A 14972-nucleotide genomic window follows, 5' to 3' on the forward strand; every position below is an offset into this window, starting at 1 on the left:
GGTGCTCTGCATCACATTTGCTCCAGCTCCAGCTGTGACTAAAAAGGGCCAAGGTACACCTTGGGTCATTGCTTCAGAGGCTGCAAGCCCCAAGCCTTGGAAGCTTTCATGTGGTGTTGAGCCTATAGGTGCACAGAAGTCAAAAATTGAGGCTTGGGAACCTCCACCTAGATTTCAAAGGATGTTTGGAAATGCCTGGATGTCCAGGCAGAAGTCTGTTGCAGAGGCAGGGCCCTCATAGAGAACCTCTGCAAGGGCAATTCAGAAGGGAGATTTGGGGTTGGAGCACCCACACAGAATCCCCACTGGGGCACTGCCTAGTGGAGCTGTGAGAAAAGGGCCACCAAGCTCCAGATTCCATAATGGTAGATCAACTGAGAGCTTGCACTGTGTGTCTGGAAAAGCCATGGGCACTCAATGTGAGTCCACAAAGGAGCTGCCCAAGGCTATAGGAGTCCACCCCTTGCATCGGCATTCCCTGGATGTGAGACATGTGAGACATGGAGTTAAATGAGACTATTGTGGAGCTTTAAGACTTAATGACTGCCCTGTTGGCTTTCCGACTTGCATGAGGCCTATGGCCTCTTTGTTTTGGGCAATTTCTTCCATTTGGAATGGGAACATTTACTTCATGCCTGTACCCCCATTGTATCTTGGATGTAACTAACTTGCTTTTGATTTTACTGGCTTATAGGTGGAAGGGACTTGCCTTGTCTCGGATGAGACTTTGGACTTGGATTTTTGGGTTAATGCTGGAATGAGTTAAGACTGTGGGGGATTGTTAGGAAGGCATGATTGGTTTTGAAAAGTGAATGGGACATGAAATTTGGGAGGGGCTAGTGGTGAAATGACATGGTTTGGCTTTGTGTCCCCATCCAAATCTCATCTCAAATTTTAATCCCTAGGTATTGAAGAAGGGACCTGGTGGGAGATGATAGATCATGGGAGCAGTTTCCCCCATGCTGTTCTCATGATAAGTGAGTGAGTTCTCATGAGATCTGATGGTTTCATAAGTGGCAGTTTCTCCTGCTCTTCTGCCACTGTGGGAAGATGTCCCTTGCTTCCTCGTCACCTTTTGCCATGATTATATTTTTTTATAGCAGTGTAAGAATGACCTAATACAAGGCTTAATTCATCTCTTTGTTTCTTTTGTCTTATTCTTGCTCACTTCTTATCTCTCCCATTTGAAGAGTTTAAATTTCTAGCAGATTATATGTGGAAAACTTTATATCCTTTTGCTCTTTTATAGCCTAGACTCATTCTTCTATGAAATACTTTATGTGGAAAGCAATGATAATTATGCATACATTCATAAGGAGGGTGACTACAGTTTTGTTGATGGTTATTATTTACCTTATTACCATATAAGTATGGTGAACATTCTGTTCTTATTGTTACAGCAGCACATTAACTCATTGTTTTGAGATAATAGTTCAGATATTGTTTTGATCTTGATCTTGATCTCCTCTAAATTGTATATTAAATAGATTTCCCAAACCTAAATACTGATAACACTTTTTTATCCTGCTACAAATCACATACTAGATTAGATATTCTTTTGATTTTGATCTTGATCTCCACCACATTGTGTATAGATTTCCCAAACCTAAATACTGATAACAGTTTTTTACCCTGCTACAGATCACCTACTGATTGTAATGTGATTTCATACCAGTACTGAATATTCATACTAACAATATTTCTGGATTTATGAACCTTTAGCATTCTTTGAACTCTTACAGATTAGTGTATTTACTTGTATTTGCTAGTTTGTATGTAGCTCATTGTTGCAGTAATCCCCTTCAATCCTACTGGAAGAACCATCCCTTAGATGTCTGCACATGTATTATACCCTGCCTCCTATGTGAAGTCTTCGTTTATAGAAAGAGAAAGTATATTTGGGTGATCTTGTCTTTTTCTGTCTCAATGCCTTCTTCTTTTATTGTTTTTGTCCTGGTACCTTCTATAGTTAACTTTTAAACCATTATCAGTAAGTTTAATTGATCGTTTCAAATTAATACATTTGAAATTATTTTTTTCTTTAACACTTCTAATATGTAATTTTTGTATATGCATGCATCTGGCATGTTATAATCCTCAAATTTATCCTCTTTAAAATGATTAGTTTCAGCCAGCCTGAATGTGTAGTTTTTACTTGGACTGTAAAATGAATTTGAGAACCAATAAATCTGAACATTTAATTATTACTTCAGTACAGCAATGTGATATACTAAAGATGTTCAGCTTTAGGAGCACATATTGAAACTAAATGTGGACTTCAGAGACATTACTTTCTCTAATGCTGAAAATCATAATTAAGGGGTATATATGCACAGAAATCTTTGCACATTCACTATATCTATGAAATATTCTAGGAAAATAACGTTTAGAGCTTATCACATTCTAATGGACTTATCTAAAATTGAACTTAAGTGGCTACTAGAGGAAGTCAGATACTGTGGGACACTTGCATACCTGTGGCTTGCTGTTCTTAGAACAAACATATTCCTAGGGTAGAAGCAGAGAACCATTTAGTCCCATATATGATGATCAGAACTTACCTCTTCCCATTTTCCTTGTGTAAACATGTGGCTACTTCCCGAATTGAGATCATTTAGTCTAAAAAATGTGAACGTTGTTTAGTGCATTCTTTGTGGAAAAAGAAAAAATATATTCTCTTTGGGCTGTCTAAAAAAAAATCCAGAAAACTCTGACACTTAGGGAAAAAAAGATCAGAACCAGAATGAGAAAGACATTTTGTTATTGACTAGAGGTATTATTTTCCTCCCTAAGTTTCGTGGAACACACTGAAGAGTATTTGAAACTGCCTCATGTGGTTTGTCCCCTCCAGTCTGACATGGCACCATTCCATAATATAATAATGACCTGAGCAAGGCGATTATAAGCTGACCCATAAGGGACCAACGTAAGCTGATCTCTCTGCTCTGCAGATGACACAAATAGAAAGCTTTGAACAAGAGCAGAAAGACACACTGTCACTTGTCTTTTCCTCTGAAAAAGCTGGGCCACATTCTGCTCAGCCAACATGTTCCCAGAGGAATGTGATTTAACTTCCACTTTTCACACAGTCAGAAGCAACACCATAGACCTGTAGGGAAGGTGATGGCCGCCTGGGAGGAATTTGGATAAGTGTTTGTCACTCCAGCGTTTTCATGTGACCTGACTCTCATTCTCAATTTAGTTACATTTTGACCTGAAAATGCAGCCACAATATGCCTCTCTTCATTTGGCATACCTTAATTCATAATGGGCATGCCTGTCCTTTCCCTTCTCCCACCCTATGCAGCCTCTTCCTGATTTCCCTCGCAATCTACTAATAGCCTTTCTTTAGATGTCTATACATGTATTTACACTCTGTTTCCCTCTGTAGGGACTTTACTTGCAGAGAGAGAAAATATATTTGAGTCCCTGAGATATATAAAAAAGATATCTACCCCAAAGCAGCCTAGGCAGTTGTCCACCTCTTTGGCCAGATTGTCTGACTATTCACATATCTGGCAGCTTCTATACGACCCTACATATAGTAAAGGAATTAATATTCCCCACTTCCTCCCAGTTTGTCTCCCCTCCTCCCTCTATCAAACGACTGATTTTTATGCATGAGATAATAGACAAGCCTTGGGTGACCTGTTTTCCCTCCCCCTCTTTTTCCCTTGCGGTAAAATAGTGCTGAAGAAAGAGGGCACTAGTGTACAGCCCAGATCGCATCCTTGCACCGTCTGGATTAGAGCTGAGGCGTCTGCAAGCCGAGCGTGGCCACGGTCCTCTGGCCCCGGGACCATAGCGCTGTCTACCCCGACTCAGGTACTCAGGTAGGTCTCAAGTCCATGTCCTCCAAACAGACTCAGGTGAGCGGACACTTCCTCGGGTGAAACCCACCCACAACGGCAGACAAAGTCCCAGTCTATCAGATTTTCCTCCGGGTCCCAGGCGCATTCTCGCTTATGTATTTCTTTTCGTCCTGTATCCTCAGGAACAGTCGGGACCAATGGGTGCCTGGGTTGTCTTTCTCCTTTTTCTGCCTCACCTCCTGTGCTCTCCTCGCCCGCTCCCATAGCCCCCTTTTCGTCGACTCTCACCTTGAGAAAGGGAGCAGGGGAGGAACGGGAGAGGGAGCCAACTTCAGCCCCGCAGGCGGCTGAGATTTGGCGCCTCTGTCCCCAAGCCGATGGGTTTGGATATATACCTGCAGAAGCGGTGCAAGGTGACGAGAATTAGGGCGACTCGAGTGGAGTGGAGGGGAGTGTGCGTGTGTGTTTGTGTGTGTGTGTGTGTATGTGTGTGTATGGGTAAAGAACTCAGAGGAGGGAGGTTGAAAGAGCAAAGCGGGTCAGGGAATTGCAACTCACTGGCCAAAGCGTCCCTTGCAGGCCCTGCCAGGGAATGTCTGGCTGGACCGAGCACTGTCCAGGGTCCTGAAGGCGGCACGGCTCAGGCTGCCGCGGCGAGAGCAACCCGGAAGCTCCCCTCCGTTCCCTTTCTAGCAACTATGCAAACCCCAAAGGTCCCGATTTAGGGGAGCGCAGGACCCCCTCTAACCCGTCCACCCACCGCGGGAAACAAGTTAGCTTATCTGCACCCCTTCTTCTTGAACATACACAGCAAGCCTGACTTCTTAGAGGGGAAACATACCAAACTCCTCCATACGGAGACTTTACCAGGCGTTGCCTTAGTAACTAATATGGATTTTCTTCAAACTGGCAAATTTATATTTACAGCTGATTGTATGTCAGGGTTTCTTCAACCCCTCAAAATTAAAGTAAAAGGTGCATCCTTTGTTTACGTTTATTTTAAAGTCGCGCTTCCACCTTTACAATGAGTTTCCAAATTTTCTTCTGAAAAAAAGTTGATCTTTTCCAATCCGGAAAGTTCTCTTGGGTTTAAGGACCTAGCTCCTCCCCTCCGCTCTGCTCACCTTCCCCACCGCCCTCCAAGTTAGAAAGCATGATAGGTTTTAGGGGACCAGGAAAAGACTTAAGGCTGGAGGAGCGGGCGAGTTGGCGGGGCTCTGCACCGCCTGGACCCGTGAGGACAGAGGGGGCAGGACACCCCGCCTTCCTCAGTGACCACAGCTGCGTTCCAAGCTGTTCCTGCAGCCGATATCAGGATGTGCCGAAATGAAACGGACAAGGCAACTGTTAACATTACAGACCCCAGAGTTTTAACACAGGTCCTCTGATGACAAGGTTGTGATTTTTCTCTGTCTTTTGTCAGCAGCATCTAGCTCACCGCTGCCAACACGATTTCCACTGTACTCTTGATCAATTTACCTTGATGCACTACCGGTGAAGAACGGGGATTCGAATTCCCTTACAAACGCCTCCAGCTTGTAGAGGCGGTCGTGGAGGACCCAGAGAGGGAGACGAAGGGGAAGGAGGCGGTGGTGGAGGAGGCAAAGGCCTTGGACGACCATTGTTGGCGAGGGGCACCACTCCAGGAGAGGCGGTGCTGGGCGTCTTGGGGGTGCGCGCCGGGAGCCTGCAGCGGGACCAGCGTGGGAACGTGGCTGGCAGGCTGTGGACCTCGTCTTTACCACCATGGTCGGGCTCCTCTTGTTTTTTTTCCCAGCGATCTTTTTGGAGGTGTCCCTTCTCCCCAGAAGCCCCGGCAGGAAAGTGTTGCTGGCAGGAGCGTCGTCTCAGCGCTCGGTGGCCAGAATGGACGGAGATGTCATCATTGGAGCCCTCTTCTCAGTCCATCACCAGCCTCCGGCCGAGAAAGTGCCCGAGAGGAAGTGTGGGGAGATCAGGGAGCAGTATGGCATCCAGAGGGTGGAGGCCATGTTCCACACGTTGGATAAGATCAACGCAGACCCGGTCCTCCTGCCCAACATCACCCTGGGCAGTGAGATCCGGGACTCCTGCTGGCACTCTTCCGTGGCTCTGGAACAGAGCATTGAGTTCATTAGGGACTCTCTGATTTCTATTCGAGATGAGAAGGATGGGCTCAACCGGTGCCTGCCTGACGGCCAGTCCCTCCCCCCAGGCAGGACTAAGAAGCCCATTGCGGGAGTGATCGGTCCCGGCTCCAGCTCTGTAGCCATTCAAGTGCAGAACCTGCTCCAGCTCTTCGACATCCCCCAGATCGCTTATTCAGCCACAAGCATCGACCTGAGTGACAAAACTTTGTACAAATACTTCCTGAGGGTTGTCCCTTCTGACACTTTGCAGGCAAGGGCCATGCTTGACATAGTCAAACGTTACAATTGGACCTATGTCTCTGCAGTCCACACGGAAGGTAGGCATTATATTTGGGAAAGAAGGGTACTGAGAAAGCCGGGGCATTGCATGATGTGCTCCTGGGATCATAGTATTGTTCCTGTTTATTTCTAGCACTGTGGGGAACGGAGTTTACCTTCTCAGTACTGCCCACCCAGGCATTGCCTTTTATCCTCATTTCCTTACAATTATAGTGTAGGAAAATTGTACCCCATAGAATATCTGAGGATAGTAGGAGCTGAAAGGGTATCAAACTTTCCATGCAAAGTGTCCAGCAGTAGATTTTACTTGAATAGTTGTTTGACCTCATATTTTGAGTTTGTGTTTGGAAGGCTTATTTGTCCAAGGCGTTATACTGCCCTTCAGTGACTGGCTATGACTTTCCAGGTGTAATGAGTTAATTCAGTGTGAGTGATTGACAAAAAGAAGTTACTATTCCACAAATTGGACTTCAAAGCTTTATCTTTCTTGAACAGTTGAAGATGTTTCTTTGTCCTCTTGTACCCCTTCTTACATATCCAAAACTTTCCTGTGAATGTAGGATTAATGCAGTCATCTCCCTCAGTGTGTCAGAAACTTATATTTTTACTTCTGGAATACCTTAGTTACAAAGAAAAAGCAAGTAATTTAAATCATGTATTTTCTTCTTACTTTATAGGCTAAAATCATCCAGATTCCCTCACTCCCCCAAGAATTATCTTGTTTTATGAGAAATAACACTGGTGACCACTTGGATTTGAGTTTTGGTTTCTAGTCTTTTTTCTTCTAACACAATGAACTTACATATTAGAATTAAAGTTAGATCAGTTATAAAATACTAATTAATGGATAGCAGATATTAGGTTTATAATGTCTTTCTAAAATGCAATAGATTAATCTAAGGTAAAAGCTTTGATTTTTCCAGAGACTTATGGATGTGAATTTTCAAAAATTTTTGTATATAAAGATTTTCTATACTCTCTTCACCTTAGATTATATACATTTTTTAATAAAAGGGGATTTCTGAGTTCAGCTACTCTTAACTCCCCCAGTAGGTTTATGAAAAAGCTGAGGCCCTGATTATAAATTAACATCTAGGACAATTCACACATATAAGCTGGCATAAGAAGACAATCTTGCTGGTATTTCTGTATTCATATTTCTTCAAGTCAAATGATTTTCAAGAAGCCATAGACATGGTTCCATGTTCTTTTAATATTTCCACAATATTCAGTTACTGGTGTGAGGTCTGATTATAGAAATTGACAGCATCCATAGTGAAGTGATTATATGGTCACCATTATTGAAAACATATACTTTATAAAGGGAACAGAATTTTCAAAACAAACATAAATGATATAAATTTACACATTATAATTTCAGATTTTGCTTTTGGAAAAAACTATCTGCTGTGATATTATAACTTTATAACAACTGACTTATGCTTCTGAAGCTTGATTTTTAATCATGAACTGCATATCTCTTTTTGAACAAAAATTCATTACTTTTTAAAGACACAAACTTAAATTCAGATGTTAATCCCTTATATTTTAATATTTAACTTTATTACATGTTAATGTTTAGCATAGTCTCTTTAGTGCTTGCTTAAATGAAACACCCTGAAAGAGCAAGTTAAAATGTGTTAAATATCATCATTGGATAGATCCAGAGATGATGGCAAAGAGAATGGCAAAATCTAGATTGAATGTGATTTATTTAAATATTTAATAATATTTTCCCCATGAAGCTAGATAATTGATTATTGATATTGGAAGTATAAATTCTTTCTTCAGGAAGAAGTAATACTTCATCATTTTTAAACAGTAGTTTTATTTTCCATATTTTATTATAAGATTGTTTTATTTGGTGAGAGGTGGCTAATAGTGGATTGCTTTCTGAGGAGTAGAATTATGTTTTTGGAAAATGAATTGAACTTGTTTTCACTAATTTTGCTGAGAAAGGACTAATATTATAATTTTGCCCATGTGTTAGTTTGGATTACTATGTTTCCTTTCTGCCTTCTGATTGGTGTTGTATGGCAAAGACAATGTCTTCGTACTATTATAGTAATTGATTCCAGACTACATTGTGTTCACAGAACAGCATCATAGCAATATGTGGTGTTTATTCTATTACCAAGCAGTTACACCATTCACCTTGCCATTCATATATAATACCTTGTTTCTTCTCAAAAGGAATTAGTTACTTCTCTTATTAAATGTAACATCTGTAAAAACTAAACTGCATTTATTTCCTCCGATTTGGAAAGGAATTTTGTGTAAGCTCCCATTGAAGATTCATTTTTCCTGAGGTTTTGCCCTCCTGCTTTTCAGGGCCCCATAGTGTACTGGCCTACAGGCACTTTCTTGAATCATTTAGTAATTTTACTGCTTTCAGACTGATGGGGTCGCTTATTGGTGACAGTTCCCTGTCAAATAGCAGAGAAGACCACATATCAGGGTTGTCTCTGTCATCTGAGCACTATTCAGCAAGGAAGCCAGTTTGTCTGGATATTGGCAACTTAGGGCTTAGAAATTCTGGGGCCTCTCATGACCTTCACCTCTCCTTTCCAAATCAGCCATTCCCTAGTCAATTCATTATCATCGTTTCTTGTATTAGAAGTTAATCAAGTATAGTTAATACCAAAAGCACTAAGTGACTGGACTAGTGTACCTTCATTTCTATAGTTAATTGTGATATTATCTTGAAGTCATATTGTTTTTGAATGGTACAGTTGTTTTTATATTTTTTTTTATATTGAAGCTAAACTTGCAGATATTTTCTGTTTTGTTTTGTATTTTAACCAGTTACGATTTAGTTTTTATATTCTTTTACATTCTTTTCAATCTTATATCATATTATTTGTACCACACTTGATACATGACAATTATCAATTTACATAAAATAAAAGAAAATCAGTACACATAAAGTTACCTGCAATGCAATAGACTCTCCAGAAATTGTTCATGATTGGCTCTGGAGGCAAATGTTAAGATGAGTCTGTCAAGGGGGAGGCAGGATATTGGAGTAATGGAGCCTTCTCCGCAAATAAAGTTTGAATGCACTTTGGAGCAAGCTGCCCACCCGGAATGTGAGTCTTTAAATATGCTAAGTATATAGTAGAGAAATAGCCTACCGCTGATAAGAATATCTCAGCCAAGGACACTGTATTTTGTTCTTCTGATAAAATACAGATTCCCCATCAAAAAACAAATTTATCATTTCAAATGATTTTTGAAAACAGTACTTAAAAATAACTGTAGTTAATAAAACTCAAAGCATTGAACAAGTCCAATAAAAATGTTCTTTGAGTTTGTAGCTACAAGAATTTTTTTTGAGTGGATAAATTTTCATTCATTACATTTATTTATTTATTTATTTATTTATTTATTTATTTATTTATCTATCTATCTTAAGCCTTTCTTCTAGTATTTTGTCTCAGATACTTAGATAAGTATTGATATAATAATGAATTTAGTGATGCTGCTTCCCTTATTAAAATATCCACTGTAAGGTAAACTTTTCTTTCCAGTTAGATTTTGATCTTGGTGTAACTTTTTTTTTGACATTTGCTTACATTTTATATAAAATTGGCCTTTTTGAGCTTCTTTCCAAAATCTGATTTTTTCCTTTTTAAGTACTTTTTTATTTGATATAAAACAATTAAAAAGTGTAATGACATCAGAAAAAAGTCCTCCTAGTAATAAATACATACTTTGGTTAATGCAATTACCTATAATAATTTTATATCTACTAAATATCATATTTCCTATGTATGTACCAGTAACTTTCTCTACATCTTTCTTGTCTTGATTGCAACCTACTTCAAAGGAAATTATCTTAATACATTGCTCATTTTATCATATAGTAAGAAATAGGAGTGTTTTGAAAGGTTATTCAGACCAACTAATAAAAGATGCTTAGAACATCACATTACATGCTTGCCCACACTCAAAGCTTTCTAATTGTGATTAGGGTTTCTAATTAGAGTAGGAGTATATCAGAGTTAAACTGAGAGCAGAATTTCACCTGACTTTTAGTCAGTTCTTCTATATAATGACCTAAAATAGATTTCTTGAAGTTTCCACCAATCCTTCATTGACGACTAGGAGTCATCCAAAACATTCAAGCTTCTTTTCCATGTGACATTTATCATCAATGAATAATCTCTCTTTTATAGTATACCTCTCCATTTTCTTCACTCATGCATTTCATTTTTTACTTCCCTTACCATCACAGCTGACTAGAGTAGATCTTACATCAATTAACATCCCAAGGTCTTTTCAAAAGTGCTGCTATTAAGCCATATCTCCTTCCTTTTATGCTTGAACAGTTATTAATTTTGTTACTGTTACCATTAGATTCAAGAGGAAGACTTGAATTTTTTCCCTTTAAATGTAAAATTATTAGCTTCAATCTGCTTTTCTAACATCAGTAAGTTCTGGGATTTTAATTGTCTAACTTATCTTAGTATTCCAGCTTTGTGTCTCCAGGATTTAACTGTATACATTAAAACCTAAGTAAGATAAGGGTCAAAAGTAAAGTCTCAAACCCTTTCATGAGCAAACTACCTGGCTAATTCTGGTGTTCACTCAGCCTATTATGAATTCCTTCTATACAGTGCTTTTCCTCCTTATACTATACTACCTTGTAAATGTATAAATGGCTATATGTAGTTTAAATAAAAAGTCATAACAGATGACTTTAAGTAAAGATTTACTGCATAAAAACTTTAAATAACAATTTTGAAGACTTAATTTCAGTTACTAAGTAGTTTTTACTTTAAGGGGAGTGCAGTTTAAATACATGTAAAGTAAGTAAAAGCAATCACAGTATAGACATTTATAAACATGAGTTTATTCAATTGTAGGGAACTGAAAGAATGTATTAGTGGTGCAATTATCTAGAGAAAACCTGGAGAAAAGGGAATTTTGGTTAGAGTTTTGTTTGGAAATATAGTATTTGTAAAAGAGGCAGTATTGAAAGTGCTGTCATGGTGTGAAAAAAAACAGATTTGCTTATCTGGAGGAAAGAGTCTGGGCTAAGAACTAATAATAAAAACAGAAGTAGGTCCTAATATTCTGTGATTACATCAGTCTTTATAGACATGAAGGACAAGTAATGGAGAATCTTGAAGCGTGTGACAAAGAGTTTTGGTTTCAAGAAAGATACATCCAAGCACAGTTAGACATGTGAACTTTGGCCAAGAGAACATATATTATTGGCAAAAGTGGGTGAGTGGACAAAAGAAAAGCCAGATATTGTTACGAGATACTTTATTTGTAATTTTTAAAAAAGTGTTCATTTCCAAGTAAAACCTTGTTTATCCATAACCTTGATTCTCTAGCTGTCTACTTTATACTTGAGAGTTGGTCTCTTTAAACACCAACATTTACATTTAAAACATTTTATGAGGTGATCTTTGCAAACACTACTGTAAAGTCCCCTAACTTCTTTTAAAGACGGTGCTCAATTTAATGGACACTTCCCTTGAATATACCAAGTTATCGTGAACATAAATTGTTACCTTGTGCTGGGATATGGTGGTAATCTTGGAGCCTGTTAAAAAAATATAAGGCCATTTATTATTACTCAAAATGGCCACAAATTGCCATACTTAAAAATTTTTATCTTTTTTTTCTTTTATATCTTGGCTGGATTTATTAAACCCATTTTTAAAGTCATTAATCAGTATTTAGCAAACAGCTATTGTGTGCATAGAATTAGAGTGAAATCCAAAGATGAAAAAAATGACACTTTCATTATTTTGAGTAAGCTTGAACTCTTTGTGATTCCTTTGCCACACAATCACCCTGTGACTACATTTATCTTACTGCAAATTTTATAAGAAGCTGTCCTTCATAGGGTAGGTGGTAGTGGCAACTTCCATTTTATGTTTCTACCTTGTGGCTTGGCAGTAGCCATCCTTCTACAAGCATTAAATTTTTTGCCCTTATGATATAGGGAGCCAATATACAATAACTGCTTTGTGGATTTTCAATAACTGGGCAGTGACTGGAGTGATGGGTTCATAAAGAGACTTATCAAAAGTCGTGTTTTCGGCATACACTTTTTTAAGAACACAGAGGGCTGGGGAACAACATCCAGAAAAGAATAGTTTGGTTAACACCTACAACCACTAAAAAAACTCATGGCACATGCTGTTCTGATATATGTTGGAAGCAGCATGTCAGTAGGAGAAGGTTGTCAATTTTCAGAGAAGCTGTAGTTGAAAACCAGAGTCAAGACAAGGCATAAAGCCTTGTCAAAATGTCACTGTCTTATGCAACAGAGAGTTATCATTAGATCTAAATTTATATAGAAATATTTGCTTCTTTTTCCTGTTTAATTGTTCTCTATGAATGTCTACAACATTTAAAATCTTAACTTACATGAGAAATGATAATTTTAATTACCTTCGGTATTGCAGAAAGCTTTACTCTCTTAAACTTAAGACATTGTAGTACCAAATAGAACATTAATGTTTTTATGAAGAGAATTGCTTCTCAGAAATCTCCATTTATCAATTTTAGGATTATCTATTTTATTCATTTCATAGCCAACAAATTGAAGATTCAAGGCAATTATCTAAATATCCAGGTAAAAGCCTTAATTGGTAGTTGAAGCACAGGATTTTGAGAGGCAGAAATTCTTTAATTGCCTAGTAACTTATTTGCCTTCTAATAAAGACATTTATAAATAAACACATGTGACTATTATGCATCACATATTTTTCTTGGTGCTAGTAATGCATAAATTAAAGTAATAAAAATAATAATAATAACTATTATTACTGCTATTATTAATATTATTTTCCTCAAGGGTCTCATATTTGTTGGAAGAGACATAGAAATATATAGACAGTTATAGGCTCATGGGTTATAAAGAAAATGTTTAATTACTGTTTTGAAAAATGCACAAAACATATGGGAAATACTGTATGCATGCACATCTCAGTCTCATTTGTAAAATGGGAATTATAATCACTACCATGTTATATTCCTTACAGCAGCGTTTCAAAGAACGAGAAGATGTTACCCATAAATACATTTCAGTTGTTTTTCTTAAACTGCCACCAAAGAGATGACTTCTTCTCAGCTGATGAGTATTAAGCAAGTCCAAGAAGTCAGTTAATTGGATAAAGATTTTCAACCCTAAACCTAGTAATGTAAGACTAAAATGAAATTCGTGGTTAAGATAAAGGTGCAGCATCTACCATAGACTTTAGGAAACTTCCTTGTTACAAATGAGAAAACAAAAGCCCAGAAAAATAAAACAAAATCACTTGCTCAAGATCATAAAACTTATAAGTAGCAGAGCTAGGACTAATTTAGCTTTGTTTCAGATACTTTCTTAAACCAAAGTTTCCTTCCTTCCTTCCTTCCTTCCTTCCTTCCTTCCTTCCTTCCTTCCTTTCTTTTCTTTCTTTCTTTCTTTCTCTCTCTCTCTCTTTCTTTCTTTCTTTCTTTCTTTCTTTCTTTCTTTCTTTCTTTCTTTCTTTCTTTCTTTCTTTCTTTCTTTCTTTCTTGCCTTTTTAAACCTCATGCCCTCCTCTCATGTGAGGTCCATACCATTTAGCTCAACTGTGTCTTTCCAACTTTGCTGCTGTCATTTAGCAGGTTCTAGGAGACTCCTTTTCTGAAAACTCATTCTCTGTGCTGTTAGTCTTCCTCTTAATGTCAACTCTTGCCTTAGTTTTGGATGACTCCAACATTCATGTGTTTGTCCCATCAATACCTATGCTCATAGTTTATTGATCTCAGCGCTGTGTTCCTTGCCTTCTCTTTAGCAACCCACTCACCCTGACCACAATCTGGTACCCTGGCCTTGCCAATAACTATTTTATCTATAAAACTTTAAACATGAGAAAGTCACTGAAAAATAGAAGCCTCTTATTTTCTTCAACTTCTTTTGCTCCCACCTCACCTGCTCTCCACATTTCTCTGGAAGGTCTGAATAAAGCCATTTTCTCAGCTGATCTGGTTCCCCTTCTGCATCTGAGCAACTCTACCTCCATATTTGTGCTTGTTATCATCTTGTAATAAAGCTCCTTTCGCAGAGAAAATAAACTTTCAATGTAGAGTGACTACTCCACATGAAGCTCTATTTCAGGAGATTATAAATTAGCCATTTTTTTTCTCTTGCTCCTTAAAGGCAGAAAGGTAAAATAAGACCAGGATGAGACATCTTGTCAAAATGAGAGAAGAAAGGATGCCTTCTCTATGAGGGCTGTGGTTAACAGTGGGAGATGACACATGGTCAGACATCTCTGTGACACCATCTCTACCACAAGTAACTAGAAGTGGTATGGAGTGGATAAGGATGAGAAAATTAGAGAAGGGTGGCTAGAGTTGAAATCCAGAGGTCTGGAATAGGATTGACCCAAGGGATTCATAGAACTAGGCATGCTTAGAGAGCTATCAGGGTGAAGTATACAGAAAACAGTCCCCTAAGTTTATTATACAGATAAGATGCAACAGTGCTGCATATAGGGCTAGGTAGATGTAATAGATGTAAGATGTCATTATTGTTGTCATGCTATTCTAACCTTAATTAGGAAGATGCCCTTAGCTTAGATGAGCCTGTGTGAAGTAAATACAGGGAAGTTCTGGGGTGGAGGTGTGAAAATAAAGAGGGAAAATGCTGATTTACTAACACTGAGTGGGGCATATTCAACTTCTCTCCCTTTATAACAATTGCACTCACAGCATGTGGCCCTCAATGCAAATCTTTTGATTGGACAGCATATTCCAC

The 14972-nt window shown here is 38.4% G+C and overlaps 1 protein-coding gene across 3 annotated transcripts in view; it reads left to right on the top strand.

The window, feature by feature from the left end:
- Positions 1-4982: 4982 nt before the first annotated feature.
- The window catches only part of GRM1 (glutamate metabotropic receptor 1), a 411814-nt gene continuing 401824 nt past the window's right edge, over positions 4983-14972 (top strand). Inside the window, exon 1 of one of the 3 annotated variants that reach the window (XM_055266615.2) lies at positions 4983-6258. In XM_055266615.2, coding sequence (XP_055122590.1) covers positions 5559-6258 — 700 coding nt within the window. In that variant the 5' untranslated portion in view covers positions 4983-5558. The remainder of the gene's footprint in view (positions 6259-14972) is intronic. The other 2 variants (XM_055266610.2, XM_055266601.2) reach the window with 2 other exon arrangements.

This window comes from Symphalangus syndactylus, chromosome 2 (assembly GCF_028878055.3).
Source record: "Symphalangus syndactylus isolate Jambi chromosome 2, NHGRI_mSymSyn1-v2.1_pri, whole genome shotgun sequence".
NCBI lineage: Eukaryota > Metazoa > Chordata > Mammalia > Primates > Hylobatidae > Symphalangus > Symphalangus syndactylus.